The sequence below is a fragment of the Peromyscus eremicus genome, chromosome 19 (assembly GCF_949786415.1).
Source record: "Peromyscus eremicus chromosome 19, PerEre_H2_v1, whole genome shotgun sequence".
NCBI lineage: Eukaryota > Metazoa > Chordata > Mammalia > Rodentia > Cricetidae > Peromyscus > Peromyscus eremicus.
In genome coordinates, this window is record NC_081435.1 from 10722219 (window position 1) to 10740467 (window position 18249).

The 18249-nt window shown below is 42.8% G+C and overlaps 2 protein-coding genes across 7 annotated transcripts in view; one reads left to right on the forward strand and one right to left on the reverse strand.

The window, feature by feature from the left end:
- Trappc8 (trafficking protein particle complex subunit 8) overlaps nucleotides 1–8643 on the reverse strand; it is an 84232-nt gene extending 75589 nt beyond the window's left edge. For 3 of the 5 annotated variants that reach the window (XM_059246598.1, XM_059246597.1, XM_059246596.1), the window contains exon 1: nucleotides 8186–8395. In XM_059246598.1, coding sequence (XP_059102581.1) covers nucleotides 8186–8342 — 157 coding nt within the window. In that variant the 5' untranslated portion in view covers nucleotides 8343–8395. Of the gene's footprint in view, nucleotides 1–8185 lie in introns of all 5 variants that reach the window. The other 2 variants (XR_009375344.1, XM_059246595.1) reach the window with 2 other exon arrangements.
- A 208-nt stretch (nucleotides 8644–8851) lies between these two features.
- The window catches only part of Rnf125 (ring finger protein 125), a 77624-nt gene continuing 68226 nt past the window's right edge, over nucleotides 8852–18249 (forward strand). The window contains exon 1 of one of the 2 annotated variants that reach the window (XM_059245958.1): nucleotides 8852–8970. The gene's annotated coding sequence lies outside the window, so the exon portion shown is untranslated. Of the gene's footprint in view, nucleotides 9009–18249 lie in introns of both variants that reach the window. The other variant, XM_059245959.1, reaches the window with a different exon arrangement.

Sequence of the window (18249 nt, forward strand, 5' to 3'; positions counted from 1 at the left end):
TTTACATTATAAAGTACTTTTATGTGCCTATAGGGACAAAGGATAGAAGGTTATGGCTTTAAAGTGATTTTTTTGGGGGTGTGGGGGGAGTAGATAGGAGCACAAGCTGTTCTTCCAGAGGACCCAAGTTCAATTCCCAGCATCCACATGGAGACCTACAAACCATCTGTAACTTCAGTCCCAGGGAATCAGACAGCCTCTTCTGAACTCTGAATCAGCAGTCATAAACATAGAAAAAAAGATTAAAATGTTTAAAGTGATATTATGTGGGTATCAAGTTGACAAGGGAAAGATGTGTGGTGGTCAATATTGAGTCAACTTGACAGGATCTAGAATCATCTAGGAGACTAAATATCTGGGTCTGACTATAAGGGTGTCCACAGACAGGGTTAACTAAGGAGAAAACCCACTCTGAATACGGGTGGCACCATCCCATGGGCTAGGGTCTCAGAAATCAATGGAAAAGAGGAAGAGAGCTGCCTTCCTAAGTACAGAGTGGCACGAGCACCTCCTTGTACTCCTGCTGCCTTCCTCACTGTGGTAGACTATATCCTAGAGTCAGAATACACCCTTCTTCCCAAGTTGTTTTTGTCAGGTATTTCATACAAGAATAGAAAAGTAACGAAAACAGTGCTAGGATGAAATGCTTTAGGTTTGGGGTAGAGGTAACTCATAAAGGTCCTGACCCCTGAATATCAAAAGAAAAAACAACAACAACAAAAAAGCAAAGTTTATAACTAAAAGAAATTTAACTTAAAAAATGATTATGATGGTTATAACAACAAAGAAAAGTGTGGTGGTGCATACCTGTAGTACCACTTGGTAGGTGGAGGCAAGAGAATCAGGAGTTCAAGGCCAGCCAGACCTAAAACTATAGAGAAGGAGGGTCGGGGGAGCTAAGGATGGAGATGAGGAAGAAGAGGAACAGGTGGGAAACGGAAAGAAAATAAATTAGAGAAGCTGCCTTTCAAAGACATTTCCTAAACTTATCTGCCAAACTTCTCTAGTCTGTGCAGAAAAACTATTCAAATTTATAGAGGAATTACAATCTATTATTTTTAATCACTTAAATAAATTTAATCAATTTCAACACATTAGCGTACATACTTCCGAAACTGTAATTTAAAGTTAATGTTTAAAGTGAAATTTTCTGAAAACACATCTAAAATGATACAATGAAATACTATTTAGAATTATTAGAGAACTACCATCAAACAAACAGTAAGGCATGATTAACTCTTTGAAGCCTAAAGCCAATACAAATCTCTGAAAATACTAGAGGACTGAGGACACAGCTCAGCAGTACATAAATTTTGTGTTTTTCTTTTATGGTGGTGAGGGATGAATACAGGGCATATGCACTCTAGAAAAGCACTCTAACTGAGGTACATCCCTAGCTCTGTTTGTTGTTGTTGTTGTTTTTCTTTAATCCTTTTTTTAATTGAAAATACATTTTTTTCATACAATATGTTCTGATTATGGTTTCCCTTCCCCATACTCCTCCCAGTTCTTCCCCACCTCTCCTCCCATCCAGATCTATACACCCTTTCTGTCTCTAGTTAGAAAACAAATAGGCAGTTAAGGAATAATATTAAAATACAAAAAGATAATAAAAAAAAAATCTGAAAATGACAAGACAACCAAACAAGAAAAAGAGCCACAGAAAAAGCATAAAAATGCATATAGATACAGAAACACACGTTCTCACACACAGGAATCCCATAAATAAATAAATAAATAAATAAATAAATAAACAAACAAACAAACAGACAAACTGGAAGCCATAATATACATGCAAAGGACCTGTAAGGTTTTAAAAAAAAAAAAAAGGCCTGACGTCAGTAGGAGACACAGACCCTCCAAAGACGCTACTGGGTTTGTTTTATGTTGGTAGCTACAGTACTATTTACAAGCGTAAACAGGCATCCCGTAGTGTCATAAGGTCCCAGTTCAATCTCCAGCATCATAGAAAAAAAGTAGTAGGATCACAAAATGTGTGAACAGTGAATGCAAGTTAAATCTGGAGCACACATCAAGAACATACAAAACCATTGAACTGTGCTTCATTGGTAGATTCAGTGTATTTAATTCTTCATAGGTTTTAAAAACATGCAAGAAACCTTAACTGGCTCGCTATCATCTAACTTACATGTACTTGAAGCCTAATAGCTATTTTTAAGGTCCTACACAAAAATAGTACTCAAATTTCTTCTAGTAACTGTCTTTTCAGTATAATATTTAAACTATGTGTTTTTCTACTGAAGCCTAAAGATAAATCTTCTGGAAATACTTGACTGTACTAAGCCAAGTTTTGTGGTGGTATTGTGTTCCTCAAAATACTGTGCACCCTAATAAACTTATCTGGGGTCAGAGACAGAACAGCCACTAGATACAAAGGCTAGAAAATGGTGGCACTCGCACCTTTAATCCTAGCATTCCAGAGGCAGAAATCCATGTGTTCAAGGATACAGCCAAGCATGGTCACTCACGCCTTTAATCCCAGAAAGCAAGCTTTTAATCCCAGGGAGTGGTGGTAGAAAGCAGAAAGGTATATAAGGCGTGAGGACCAGAAACTAGAAGCATTTGGCTGGTTAAGCATTTGGCTGGTTAAGCTTTTAGGTTTTGAGCAGCACAGTTCAGCTGAGAGCCATTCGGATATGAGGACACAGAGGCTTCCAGGCTGAGGAAACAAGATCAGCTGAGAAGTTGGCCAGGTGAGGTTAGCTGTGGCTTGTTCTGTCTCTCTGATCTTCCAGCTTCACCCCAATACCTGGCTCAGGTTTGATTTTATTAATAAGAACTTTTTAAGATTCCTGCTACAAAGTTTGATCTCAGAAGTCAGGGCAAATCAAACAAACCTGCTGGCCACAAATAAAATCTAGTCTTGTTTGTTTGTTTACATTCCTTTCTCTGAGTAAAGAAATTTTAACTTGGCTCTACAGAGATAGCTCAGTAAGAGCTGTTCTTCCAGGGGACCAGGGTTCAACTCCCAGCACTCACAAGGATGGCTAGCAACCCTCTGTACCTCCAGTTCCAGGGGATCCAAAGCCCTCTTCTGACCTCTGCTGTCAATGAATGCATGTGGTGCACAGACACACATGCAAGCAAAAACACCCATACTTGTAAAATAAAAGAAAATCTTTTAAAAAAGAAAATGTAACTTGTTTTATTTGAATCCTGAAATTGTACTACCTAAATGATATTCTTATGACTTACTTCCTAAGGAAAAAACAATCTTTGAAGAATCTCTATATGACACACATTCCATAAAGGGAAAAAAAAGCCCCAAAATTTATTTACCAGCAACAAAAAGGCGGTGGGATGTTACACCAAATTTCTGAATATATTATTTTCCATTAACTTTGAGAATTTCATACATGCATACATCCATATTCTTATTATATACCCATTCCACCTCCCCTATATGAACTCCCAGCCCCCCTCCAAAATTAATGTTCTACCAAATTTTTTTATGCTGACACTGTAGTCTATATCTTAATTACCTTTGAACTTTTTCTTCTTTTCTGAATGTTTCCTTATGTAATTCAAGCTGGAATCAAGCAAGCAATCCTCCTGCCTCAGCCTCCAAAGCAATATGATTACAGACATTGTACCATGGCAGCTTAAACTTTTTAAAAATTTATAACAACTCATATGAACCTTATAAACTACAAACTCAATGGCCTTGCTCAAGAACTCGAGACTGCCTCACAGTTACCACTAGAAATGAAATCTAGAAGCCCCTTCCTGAAACTCAGCTTCTCCTCTCCCCAGCATCTCCTCTGAATTCTGTACCCCACAAGATTGCTTTCCCACTACTCTCCCCTAAACACTGACTACAATTTATACCTTCTGACCTAACCATTTGACAGCAGTCTTAACTGCAAACATCATAGAATCTGCAATCACCTGGAAGACTGGGCATGCCACTGGAGGGTTAGCTTGATTACGATGGTTATCCATTTTGATTGTAGAGGGAACTATCTCCTTAAAAGGGACCCTGGACTGTATAAAATGGGAAACTAGAGTTTGCGATCACTACTGGCTCCTAACTGTGGATGCAATGTGACCAGATGCTTCAGGCTCCTTCTGTCTTCACTTCTCTGCCATGATGGACTGTATCTTCAGCTGTGAGCCAAAGTATCTCAAGTATCTCAAGCTGCTTCCGTCAGAATATTTTATCACAGGAACAAGAGGAACTAAGACACCATTCTACCTCACTCCTTCTTGAATACATGGTGAATGCTTTTGTCTTTCCACCACCTCTCTGTCTATCAACCACCTCACTGTACTCCTTCCTAATCTTTCCCATGCTTCAAGGAGAAATACAAGTGGACACAAGTTCACTTCTATCCCCGCACCATCACAGAAGGCCTACGAAGTCCTTAAAAATGCACCTACTCACAAAAGAGGATATTTAAGCAAAAAGCACACCATTTTTAAAACACTTTAGCAACAAAAAAGAATGCAAAACCTCCCACTTATATCTTTTATATTGGATACCTATTGAAATAAATCTGCCAAAACTTTGGAAATACATGGATCAAGTAAGTTACATTACTGGAACTAATCCCACCAGGGCTGGGAATATACCTATGTGCAAAAGAAAAAAGGTTAGTGCAAGAGGCCCAAGTTCAACCTTCAGCATCAAAAGAAAACATATGCTATTTTTTTTTTTTTTTTTTTTTTTGGTTTTTCGAGACAAGGTTTCTCTGTGTAGTTTTGCGCCTTTCCTGGAACTCACTTGGTAGCCCAGGCTGGCCTCGAACTTACAGAGATCCGCCTGGCTCTGCCTCCCGAGTGCTGGGATTAAAGGCGTGCGCCACCACCGCCCGGCTCCCTATTTTTTTCTTTATGTATTATCATGGTTACCAAAAATTTTAACTATATATATGAGGCCTGACATGGTAACACACCCTTGTAATCCTAATCCTTAGAACATAGAGGCAGGAAGATCAAGAGTTCAAGGCCAGCCTAGATTACATGAGACCTTGCTCTCCACTATAAAAAAGTAATTTTAAGCACACCCAAGAAATTAGATGATTTTGATTATTCAGATCACAATATCCTGAGTCACACTACCTGTTTTTAAATCTTTCCTAGATACAAAACTGCAGATAAGCTATTACTTCTATATCTCAATGTCCTCAAATTTAAAAAGGCAACAATGGCCAGGTGGTGGTGCACACTTGTAATGCTGGCATGTAGGAAGTTGAGGTAGGAGAATCATTGTGTGCTGGAAGCCAGCCTGGGCTACATAGTGAGTTAAGGCCAGCCTGAACTACATAACTAACCCTGTCCCAAAATAGCAACAATAATGACAATTAGTAAGTGGAAATAACAAAAGACTCGGTGACTAAAAAAAAAAAGCTATATGAAACAGGTCTCAGGTATTAGCATTGTTTATTTTTCTTAACACATCAGGAAAAAACACACACAAAGTCAAATTGACTTCCGGGGTTCATTTTTTATGAATTTAAGACTGAAGAGGGACTAGAAACATAGCTTAGTGAGATAACCCTTGCTTAGCACGTGTAGGAGCCTGGATTTGAACCTCGATACGGGAGACGGGAAAGTTTAATATAAACTGAAACAAGGAGTGGTGGCGCACACCTGTAGCCCCAGCACTCAGGAGGCTGAGGCAAGAGGCTCTCAACGGTGAAGCTAGATTGGGGTACAGTGAAAAACAGAGGTCAATCTGAGCTAATACTCAGACCTATCAACCCCACCCCCATTTGAATTACAAATGCAGAGGTTTGCTGTTCTTAGTAACGCTAGAGCAATGGTTCTCAACCTGTGTGTTTCAACCCCTTTGGGTCACATATCAGATATTTACATTACAATTCAAAACAGTAGCAAAATTACAGTTATGAAGTAATACACGAGGAACTGTATTAAAGGGTTGCAGCATTAGGAAGGTTGAGAACTACTGCTGTAAAGCATGGGAATAGCTGCAATGTTGAATAAACTATAGGCTGAAGAGTTGAAGAGAATCCAGGAACTATCAAAGTTCGGGTTAGCTAGGCATGGTGGTATACAACTTTCATGCACCAGTGGTGGAGGGTGGGAGGCAGAGGCAGGCAGATCTGAGCTCAAGGCCAGCCTGGTCTACTTAGTGAGCTCCAGGACAGCCACGACTACAAAGAGAAACCCTGTCTCAAACAACAACAAAATTTTTAACTTAGTTTTATGTGTACACGTATGTAAGCGCATCACCTGTGAACAGTGCTATGCCAGGTGACAGCGCTGGATCCCCTGGGGCTGCAGCTACAGTTATAAGCTGCCAAGGGGTGCTGGGAATGGAACCATGGTCCTCTGCAGAGTATCAAGTGCTTTTAACCACTACACCATCTCTCTGCCCCTCAAAGTTGGATTTTTTTGGATACTTCCTTCCTCCCTAACTACAAAAAGAAACCTGCAAAGCAGCAAGTCTCCTAAAGACTGCCTGAAGCATGTAAACACAGGAACCAACAGTATAGCACTATATGTGTGTGCATGCGTGCGTGTATTTGGATAAACACCATAACCAAATAAAGACCACAGTTATTTGATAAAAGTTTATAAGAGAACCCTTCATCCTAAACAACTCTCAAATTTCCAAGGAACTTTACCTGGTTTTTTTTTTTTTTTTTTTTTTTTTTTGTTTTTTTTTTTTTTGCTATGTTCTGTTTTAAAGACAGCAGTTAAACCACACTTAAGAGTATACTTAAATTAAAATGTTTAACTTTTAAAAATTCTCTCTCTCTCTCTCTCTCTCTCTCTCTCTCCCTCTCTCCTCTCTGGGGTGTGTGTGTGTGTGTGTGTGTGTGTGTGTCTCGACTTGCGAGTCTCCGTGTGTGTGTGTGTGTGTGTGTGTGTGTGTGTGTGTGTGTGTGTGTGTCTCGACTTGCGAGTCTCCCCAGAGCTAGAGATACAGGAAGTTCTGAACCACCACACACTGAGTGCTGGGAATCAAACTTTGGTTGTCTGTGAGAGCTACATGGGCTCTTAATCACTGGGCCATCTCTCTTGTCCACTTGAATAAAATTTTAAATATGATTTTTTTTTCCTTAATAACAAAAAAAAAAAATCAAAACTTGGAGAAAGAGCCAGTTATGGTGGCTCAAGCCTGTAATCTCAGCACTCAAGAGGTTGAGACAGGGGGACTGCCTGGAGTTTGGACTTGCCAAGCTAAATATATATATATATATAGTGAGTTCCAGACCAGCATGGACTAGAGTGAAACTCATCTTAAAAATTAGCAAGAATAAACAATAAAGCTGGAGAAAGAAAATAATTATTAAATATGAATATATTTCTTATGATTAACCACCAATATGAAAAGGACAAAACGCTTGAACTGTTCTAACCCCATAAATCTAGATAACTTGAAACATCTATATTATTACTACAATTTATCCTTTGTCATTTTTTTTTCTTTAAACTTTTTAATTGTTACATTTTTCTCTTTAGGTAGAGTCTCATGTATCCCTGCTGGCCTCAAACATGCCACATACATAGCCCAGGAAAGACTTAACCTTCTTATCTTCCTGCCTCCGAGCACTGGGATCACAGGTGTGCTGTGTGGTGCTGAGAAGCCAATGGACAGCGGCTTCCAGCATGCTAGGCAGAAACTCTACCAACTGAGCTACAGGGCAGCCCCCATCCTTTATTATTATTCATGTAATACTTTTGCTTGCTTTTCTTGAGATTGGGCCAACTGCTGTATAGCTAGAACCTGTTTGAATGGTCGAAAGGAGGAAAGTAAACAGCCAAACAGAAGTCCAGACAGAGATGAACCCCAAGACTAGACGAGCCACGAACAAGATAACTTTAAAAGTCCAATTTAACACTCGACGAAGGGACATGGCAGATCTTTACTCTTAAACTCCGTTTTGGAGGCTGCATCTTTCTACCTTAGCTGTCTAATAAGTACCAAATCCTGTTCGGTGACTGTTAACAACAGTCTCGACTCCCTTGTGCAGGGGCTCAGGTTTATCTTCACGACTTAATGACCCGGCTCGTCCGAGGTAGACAGCGCTTAGAAAACCGGGGTGGCCAGGAGCGCGCGGTCTTGGCAGACGCTGGCCGCCCCTCGTCAGCCGCAGCCCCGGGCCGCCGCCCCTCTGTCCTCTACTTGCTCCCAACTTCCTTTTCTCGGCCACGGCTCGGCTGCAGCTGATGGACGAGGAAGAACACCACGTACCTTCGGAAGTGAGGCGGGAGAAGGGCTTGAGCAGTTCGGCGAAGCTGAGGTGGTTGAGGCGGGTGAGCCGCTCGGCTTCGTCGCTGCACAGCGCGGCGACGCAGGGAACGAAGGAGTCGGGGATGAGCTCCTGCACCGACTGCACGCACTGGGCCATGGCCGCGGCCCGGCGCCCGGCCTCCGCCCCACCTCGGAGCCGAGCTTGCCGCAGCCACCGCCGCCGCCGCCGCCTGCCCGGCCGGGTGCGGCCCCACTCCGGAGCCTGCAGCCGACTGCGCGTAGCCGCCGCTGCTTCGGCTTTCCGGGGCCTGGGCCCGTCCCCGCCTCCTCTCAGCGCTCCCGGAAGCTTTGCATCCCACCCTGGCCGGTGGGGACGCCGACCACCGCCACTCGGTCCTCCCGACGGCAAAGCCTTGGTCACTGTGCGACAGGAACCGCCATGTTGGGCCGAACCCTGACCCGCCGGCAGCACTACTCCCGGCAGGCCCCGCGCGCACCCCTCACGTGACTGTGTCAAAGACGCGGTAGGGGCGGGGCCGGAGCCGATGCCTGGAAAACAGGGAGCTACGGAAGCCCGTAGGAAGATTGGAACCGGAAATACTGTGACGAGTGGCTTCGCCTATTGGCTGGGGGCGGGGCTATGAGGCGGGTGGGCGTGGCCGAGCGGGCCCGGCGCGCAGTCTTTGGACAGGTTCTCCCGCGGGTGCCGGGCAAGTCTGTAATGGTGATGGCTGTTCACGCGGGCCTGACCTTCTTGGTGTCCCCAAAGATCTCATCTGGCTGCAGTAAGCAACTGATGTAACTTCGCGCTACTTTCTGACAGGTCGCCCCGCCTTTCCCTTGGTGGGCGGCAACTGCTTGAGGGCGAAGGGGTGCTGATTGCCAGCCAGGTGCCTAGGAGTTCCCTCTGGAGGTGCTAAAGGCGGACTGTGTATCCTTTGAGCACCGGTGTGCTTTTAGAAGCGGTCTGCCACACGTGTGCTCAACCACCGAGCGGGAAAATGTGCTGTTGAGGGTGCTTTAGTTAGCACGGGGTGTAAGGGGAAACTCCATTTTTCTGGATCTCTGGGAAAGGCTGTCTTCGTTGTCAGTCTTTTTTTAAGACGCAGGCTAGGACGTAGTGCACTTGTCTCTCATACATGAAGTTCTGGCTGTCTGGATGTCTTGGAACTCCTGCTTCAGCCTCCCAAGTACTGGGGTTACCGGCTTTCACCACCACGCCTGGCTCCGCCTCTCCTTTTCCTTTTTGGAGTGTTTACTTCGTGGCAATGGAGAAACCAGTACTTATATACTGTGTGGCTGGCCATTCTTGCATACTTGAGACTTGTCAGCCCCCATAATCACATGACCCACGCCTAAAAGGGACTAGCTAAAAGAGAATTACCAGAGGCTTGCCACAAGACAGAATGGGGAACGGAGTTTTACTAGACTAGGCACTAGAGCTGGCTATTAGCAAAGGCATGTAGATCTCTGTGAGTATGAGAACACCCTGGTCTATGTAGCAAGTTACCAGCTAGTTAGAGCTGTGTACAGTGAGACACTGTCTCAAGAGAAGGGGAGGGGGAGTATTGCCTTAAAAGAGATAACATTACAGTGGGCACCTTAACAGACTTTTTTTTTTTTTTCATTTTTTTGAGACAGGGTTTCTCTGTGTAACCACTCTGGCTGTCCTGGAACTCAATCTGTAGACCAGGCTGGCCTCAAACTCACAGAGATCTGCCTGCCTCTGCCTCTGGAGTGCTGGTATTAAAAGAGTATGCTACCACCACTTGGCTTTCTGGCCTGGAACTTGCTATGTAGACCCAGCTGGCCTCATACTCAGAGATCTGCCTGCCTCCTCAGTACAGGGATTAAAGGTGTGTGCCACCATGCCCAGTGGTAGCAGACTTTTTAATCAAGACTTTTGCAACATCAAAACAGAAGTTAGTGGGGATAGAGATGGCCCAGTGGTTAAGAGCAATTACTGCTTTTGCAGAGGACATGAGTTCAGTTCCCAGCATCCACATCAGGTGGCCCACAACTGCCAGTAACTCCAGTTCCAGGGGACTAGACACCCTTGTCTGACCTTTAAGGGCACCTATACTTATGTGCACATAACCATACAGAGACATATACACATGTACTATAAATAAATCTGAAAAAAAAATCTGAAGTTAAAATTGGATGTGGTGATACATAACCAGTAATTCCAAGCTGGAATTGCCAGGTAGTGGTGGCACATGCCTTCAGTCCTAGCACTCAGGAGGCAGAAGCAGGTGGATCTATGTGAGTTCGAGGCCAGCCTGGTCCACAAAGTTAGATCCAGGACAACTAGGGCTATTCTGGGAAAGCTTGTCTTGGAACACTCCCCCAGCCAAAAAAAAAAAAAAAAAAAAATCAAGGCTGAAACAAGATTGTCAGCCTGAAATACACAGTAAGACTGAATCTGGGGGAAAATGTAAGCTGAGCATACTGGAACATGCCTGTCATCTTGGCACTGGAAAAGTGGAGGCAGATAGAAAGATGTTCAATGTCATCCTCAGCTACATAGCAAGTTCCAGGTTAGTCTGGAATACATGAGACTCTGTATTTAACAACAACATCAAAAAGTGTATCTAGAGCCAGGCGGTCATGGCACATGCCTTTAATTTCAGCACTTGGGGGGAGGGGGCAGAGGCAGGCAGATCTCTGTGAGTTCAAGGCCAGCCTGGTCTACAGAGTGAGTTCTAGGACAACCAAGGCTGTTACACAGAGAAACTCTGTCTCAAAAAACAAACAAACAAAAATGTTATCTAGGCAGTGGTAACTACACCCATAATCCCAACAGTTGGAAGACAAGCAGGAGCACCAGCACAATTTCAAGGCCAGCCTGCTCTACAGTATGAAAGTGGTGTGTGTGTGTGTGTGTGTGTGTGTGTGTGTGTGTGTGTGTTGGCTAACACCTGTAATCCCAGCTTTTGAGATGTTGAGGCAAGATGATTTCCACAAGGTCTAGGCTACATAAGACCCTGTCTTTAAAAGTAAGAATAAATAAATGTAAAACATGCTGGAAAATAAATAAATGCGAAAACATTCTGGGGATATAGCTCAGCGTTAGGGCACTTGTCTCTGATACATGAAATTCTGGGTTTAATCCCCTGTGATTTAAAAAAAAAAAAAACGTAGCCGGGAGGTAGTAGTGAAAGCCTATAATCCCAGCACTCGGGAGGCAGCAGCATGCCCATCTCTGTGAGTTGGAGGCCAGCCTGGTCTACAAAGTGAATTCCAGGACAGCCAGGATCTTACACAGAGAAACCCTGTTCAAAAAAAAAAAAAAAATTTAAATCGGAAGTTCAAATTATACTAGCTTAAACCAAGTGTAGGTAAAAGAGACTCATAGCTCACAGGAAAGGGCCCTTGGGACAAGAATAACCCCAGGCTTCATCAGCAGGAGTCTTCCCCTTACACCTCTGCTTCCATCTTCATTCCTCGGGGACCTTTCTCCCCAGTGGAGGGCCTGCCCATGTGCCCAGGTCCCACATTCTCATTTTAACAAATTAAACAGAAATGGAACTTCACATTCCCAGCATCAGTCTGTCCACCCCACTGCCATATGCCTTTTCCTGAGCCAATCAAGTTCCAGGAAGGTTAGCTATTATTAGCTATGGCTAGTCATTGTAATCAGATGTTTTCTGTCCCAACCATTTGTTTCCAAATACCCAGCAGTCACTTCCCAAATTATCACACAGAGCCTTATATTAATAATAAATGCTCGGCCGATAGCTCAAACTTGTTACTAGCTAACTCTTACATTTCTTAGCTATGTTTAGCCATGTGGCTTGGTATCTTTTCTCAGTATGGCATTCTCACCTTGCTTTTCCGCATTTTCTGGCAACTCTCTGACTCTGCCCTTCCTCTTCCCAGAATTCTCTTGCGCTCAATCTCTTCCTGCCCAGCTATCAGCCAATCAGCTTTTTATTAGCCAATGAGAGTAATACATATTCATAGTGTACAAAAAGATTATTCCACAGCAAGTCATGGTCATATCTCTATTCTTCTAGGTAGGAAGATATGATTTATGACTATCAAACTAAAGATGGGAATGTTTACCAGCCAAATATAAAAATCATATATCTCACCACAACTAATCATTGGCTTCTCTATAACCACACATTGCCTTCTTCCATAGCTATGATTTTAAGACTGCTCCTACCTAATAATTATCCCTTTTACTACTGAAAACAGACTCATCTTCTACGTGGAGGCAGCCATACAGAAATCATCATAGCCAATTCCAACCCAGGGATCTCTGGATGTGTTTCTTCATAGTCTGTGACCAATAGCTTTTTATTCATTTCTTTATTTATTTCTGAGACAGGCCCAGGCTGGCCACCAACTCACTCTGTAGTCAAGGATGATCTTGAACTAATCTTCCTGCCTCCACTTCCCCAGGGCTGGGATCGCTTCATTTTTATGTGTTTGCTGGAGATTTAAAGCAGGACTTCATGCATTCTAGGCATGAATTCTGCCAACTGAACTACATCCCAGACACTAATATTTTTTTTCAAATTTCATTACAGAAGTTTATTTATTTGTATTTGTTCATGTACCCATGACCTAAGTGGAGGTCAGAGGACAACCTTTGTCTCCTACCATGTGGGTCTGGGAATGGAACTCAGGATATCAGGCTTGGCAGCCAGCATCTTCCTAAGTATACATACATACATATAGAGAGAAAGTGGGTGAATTTAATGTGGTCTTCAAAGTCACTAGGTCATAGGTAGACCTTGAACTCCTGATCCTCCTGTCTCAACCTGCTGGGATTACAGGTATGTGAAACTATGCCTGGCCTCTAGCTGTTAAAAGTGAAGACATGAGGTGTGGATATAGTTCAGTGGTAGAGTGCTTGCTTAGCATGTGCAAGGCCGTGGGTTTAGTCTCCAGTACTACAAAAACGAAGGGAGGGTAGCAAATCAAGCTGTTGGTTCTTCTGGTAGTGCCATGCCCACTTGCTTTTTCAATATAATAAAGAAATCTGTTTTCTTTGTTAGAAACAAAATCAAATCATAAAATTGTCATTCAATAATTTCACATCCCTCTGGACCCAGTAAGTTCTAGACAACACTTATCTCCTAAGGAGGCTGGGACTGTGAAGGTCCAGGGTTCTGTTGCTAAGTCAAAAGAACCAGTGAATGAAGTGAATAAATTCAAGTCAATAGCGAGGTGTCTCCACACTGCTGGAATGAGGCACTGTGCAGGATGTGTTTGCAGGTCTAGCTTATGCTCGTCTGCTTCTATGCCTCCTCTGGACACGGGCTGTGCTTATATTACATGTATTTGGAATAGTTCACTGTGTCCATAGGTTGGTCATATCCTACCCTCAAGGCCAAGAGGACAGAGTTGGTCACAAATGAATAAACATTTATTGAACAAAGCTCAACAATGGGATACCTTCTCAGAACTGAGTCATTAGACAAGTCCGTCACCATTGGACATCACAGAGTGTACTTACACAAATTCAGGTGATATCTTCCTGGGGAGATGTGAATAAATGTCCACTCATTGCTGATAACTGACTGTCTTAGTTAGGGTTTCTATTGCTGTGAAGAGACACTATGACCATGGCAACTCTTATAAAGGAAACATTTAATTGGAAGCTTGCTTATAGTTTAGAGGTTTAGTCCATTGTCATCATGGCAGGAAGCATGGAAGTATGCTGGCAGACATGATCATGGGAAAGTACCTGAGAGTTCTACATTCAGATCTGAAGGCAGCAGGAAGAGAGAGTGACACTGGGCTTGGCTTGAGCATCTGAAACTTCAAAGCCTGCCCCCAATGACACACCTCCTCCAACAATGCCACACCTACTCCTCCAAGGCCATACCTCCTAATAGTGCTAATCCCTATGAGCCTCTAGGGGCCACTTTCAGTCTAACCACCACACTGACCAAAGAAAGCATTTCACCAGGCATGGTGAACCAGGTTACTGACAGATGCATAGATCACTCTAAGGTAGCTGTATCATCAAAATACCTGCCCTAGTGTGGGTGATGATTCAGCAAAGCTGCGTCCTTGAACTCCCTATAACCACCTTCAGTCACCAATTTTCTGATGTAGGAAGTGAACCATGTGGGCAATTAACTTTCCTGGATAGTCAACATGAAGCTAGAAACAGAATTAGCTTCCCTTTATCCCAGAGGCTTCACTGTGAGGAAGTTGCCTTCCCACCAAGCTTCCTTGTTCCAAACACACCTACAGACATTTTGGCTTGCACCAGGCAGACATGAACACACAAGCAGGCAAAGTGTCTATATACATTTTGTTTGAAGAGAGCACTACCACTCTTCCAGAGGAGCTAAGTTTGGTTCCCATCATCCATGTCTGAGAGCTCATAACTACATATAACTCCAGCTCCAGTGGATCTAACACCCTCTTCTGGCCCCTGTGGGGTAACATTAAAAATAAACCCTAAAAATATTTTTAAAGATTTTGTAATTTTGTTTTATGTGTATGAGTGTCTGGTCCTCTGCAAGAGCAAGTTCTCTTAGCTCCTGAGCCATCTCTCCAGCTCCTAAAAAATATTTTTAAAAAACAAAGTTGGGGCTAGAGGCCAGTGAGATGGCCAGGATGCTTGTTGCCAAGACTGATGACCTGAGATTGACCCCCAAGACCCACATAGTGGAAGGAAGGAAGCACTCCACTGAGTTGTCCTCTGGTATCTACATATGCACTGTGGCACTGCACTTAATACTCACACATCATATACACATAATAAATACTTTATGTTGAGGCTAGAATTGCTGGATTCATTTAAAGCTGAACACCTAAGTCTATTCTTCAGACCTCTGTATTTACTTCCAATTATTTTAAATGTGAAGATCAAATTTAGTGTATAACAAAACTAGCTGCTTTCACCTTTTCCAACAGCAGATGGTGCTGTTGAACATTGTAATTTGTAATTATAAAAATTTTTAATTCTAAAATACATAGATATCACTAGAGACCCAGGTTCAGTTCCTAGCACACACATAGTAACTCACAACCATCTGTAACTCCAGGCCCAGGGGATCGAATGCCTTCTGTGGGCACTACACACACATGGTGCACAGACGTACATGCAGAGAAACCAACAATACACATAATATAAAAGGGAGCTTTTAAGTTAATTACACTCAAATATTTCATGATATACTAACTGAAAGCATTGAAATAGAAGGAGCATTTAAATATATAATTTATGGGATGTGAATGTAGCTCAGTGGTAAAGCATTTGCCTAAGATACAAAGGCCCTGGGTTTAATCCCTAACAGGACAGAGAGAAAGGGTAGGGGGAGGGAGGGAGAGAGAGAGATCAGGGAAGGCAATATGTAGCTCAATGGTTGTGTCTGCAATAGCATGTACAAGGTTCTGGGTTCAATCTAGTGCCCAACACATACATATATACACACAATATACACATATGGAGTATGCTCACATATAATAAACCTGTATTCTACATGTTGGTTCATATTCTTTAGAGTTCTAGAGATCAGACAGCTTTATTATCACTAGACCAAGTCCTCTACTACTGTGCTAACCTCAACTTTGGCCCACACTTTATTTTATTTTAGACAGATCTTCATGTGGCCAAGGCTGTCCTTGAAGTCCTGATCCTCCTGCCTCCACTTTCCAAGTGTTAACATGTCATAGTTAGGAGCTTGAGATATGGCTCAGCAGCTAAGTTAAGAGTGCTTGCTACTCTTCCAGAAGACCCAGAGTTTGGTTCCCAGAACCTGGCTCAGACAGCAGCTTTAAGGGTGCCAAAGCCCTCTTCTAGCATGTGCTGGGCTTTCTCTAGAGGCGGTGGAACTTGAAAGAGTGGAGCCAATATATGAGGCTGACTGGTCTTATGCAATAGTCAACTTTATTCAGAGCATCAGACAATTTATACTATGAGGGTTAAGAAAGGTCACATGAGTAAAGTTTTCATGAGTTTAACCTGTGTACAATCACAAGGACAAGCTGCACAATACAAAAAAACATATTTTCCATTGAGGCATATAAACAAATACAAGAGCCAGTTACTCACTCCTGTTTGCTATACCTGGGAGGAGGTAACACATTCCAAGAACAAGTCTGTGTTTTGAAGAAACTGACTTACAAGACTCTTACCTTGTTTTCTTGGAGTTTTCTCATAAGCATTCAGAATAATCACACAACTCAATTCTTGGACTGTTCTGACATGAAGACATCTGCACACACATGGTGTAACACAGACACACACAACATAACACACACACATGGCATAACTCAGACACACACACATGGTGTAATGCAGACACACACACACACACACACACACACACTTTTTTAAATTATTTAGGCTAATGAGATGGTTGAGTAAGGAAAGGCATTGCCATTCAACCAAAACCAAGAAGTGAGGCACAGACAGATAGTTCCAGAAACTTTGCATACATCAGGCACTGCTCCAGACCTTTGTTCAGAACAAAGCCAGGGCTGGTTCAGTGGTTAAGAATGCTTACTGCTCTTGCAAGGGCGCTACAGTTCAGTTCCCAGCGCCCACATTGGTAGCTCACAACCGCCTATAATTCCAGTTCCAGGGAACCCAGCGCCCTCATCTGGTCTCTATGAGGACAGGAACAGAAGTGGCGCGCGCGCGCGCACGCGCGCGCGCGCACGCACGCGCACACACACACACACACACAAAAAAAATTCAATTTAAAAACCTTGGAACAAAGCCAGCCATGGCCTTCACAAATCATACCTCTCACATTTGGACCGCTTTGGCTGCTCTCCATGGTTCTGAACCAGGCTTGCTCATCAAGACTCAAGCCTACTTCTCTAATGTTTCCTGCATAAATCATTCTGTGCTGACAAGCAAAGTAAAGGCAGAAATGTCAATAAAAGAAAAATGGAGAAAATAGAAGAGGAGAGATCAGTACAATGGATAATTGCTTACAGGTTCAGGTATAAAAAAAGGGAAATTCACTTTCAGATTTTCAAATACTTTGAAATACTATCCAGAGGTACAGTTCTTTATTCCCAGCACTTAGGAGGCAGAGGTTGGTGGCTCTCCATAAGTTCAAGGCCAGCCTGGTCAACATATGGAGTTACAGGCCAGCTAAAATTACTTGATGAAATCTTGTATAAAATTAATTAATTAATTAATTAATTAAAAAACCAAAACAACAAAAGAAGTGGTGACACACACCTGTAATTTTAATGCTTAAGAGGTGGATCAAAAGTTCAAGCTCATCTTCAGCTACTTCAAGGAGCAATGATTAACTCAGAGTTACCAGTAATGAATCAGTCTTAAATTAAGGAAAGAAATCAAAGCACTTCCCCTTAGAGTCATTTAACCAAGAGTGAGCCCAGATTTGAATGCTCCACTTAGTGCTCCCTGTATCTTCTGTCTGTCTGTTGCATGAGTCTGAATCTGGGCCTGCATCTGTGTGTGTTCCTGTGTATCTGTCTGTTCTGTCTGTGTGTGTCTGTTCCCAACAAAGGCTTTGCTCTGTCTTCATTGAACAGCATAGAAAGTATCACATGGGGGGAGAACTGGGATACTTACGGAAATCTTCAGTAACAGAATTGTTCAAGAAATTAAGTCACTGTTTCCCACTGACCCAGATAACAAACATCATTGAGGATCAACCAATATCCATAAATGGATGCTTCCTACCTTTGTTAGTTTATAGTTGCCTTCAACTTCTGTATTTACTGCTTTCAGCAAATGACACACATGCATTCTCTGGGCCAGGTATGGAAGAGTATATAACTTAAAGTTACAGCTATGCATTAGCTGTAATTGGCCATGGTTGTAAAAGTTGATTACATGGGAAATCCAAGGCAAGTAATGTTGCCTGTTATATTGTTCCCTTAACAGCAGGTTAGACAAACAGTTTGAGTACACAGTAGGCTAGTAGTCTTAAGTCCTAAGTGACTTCAAGGTCTATTGTTAACTCTGGCTGTGAGGTCCAGCAAAAGTTCCAGTCTCTTAAAATATGAGAAATATTCTCAGAATACTTCATCATCACAAGCTACAAAGAGTTTGAGGCCAGACTTGGCTATTTGAGACCTTAGGAAAAAACAACAACAAAAAAAGT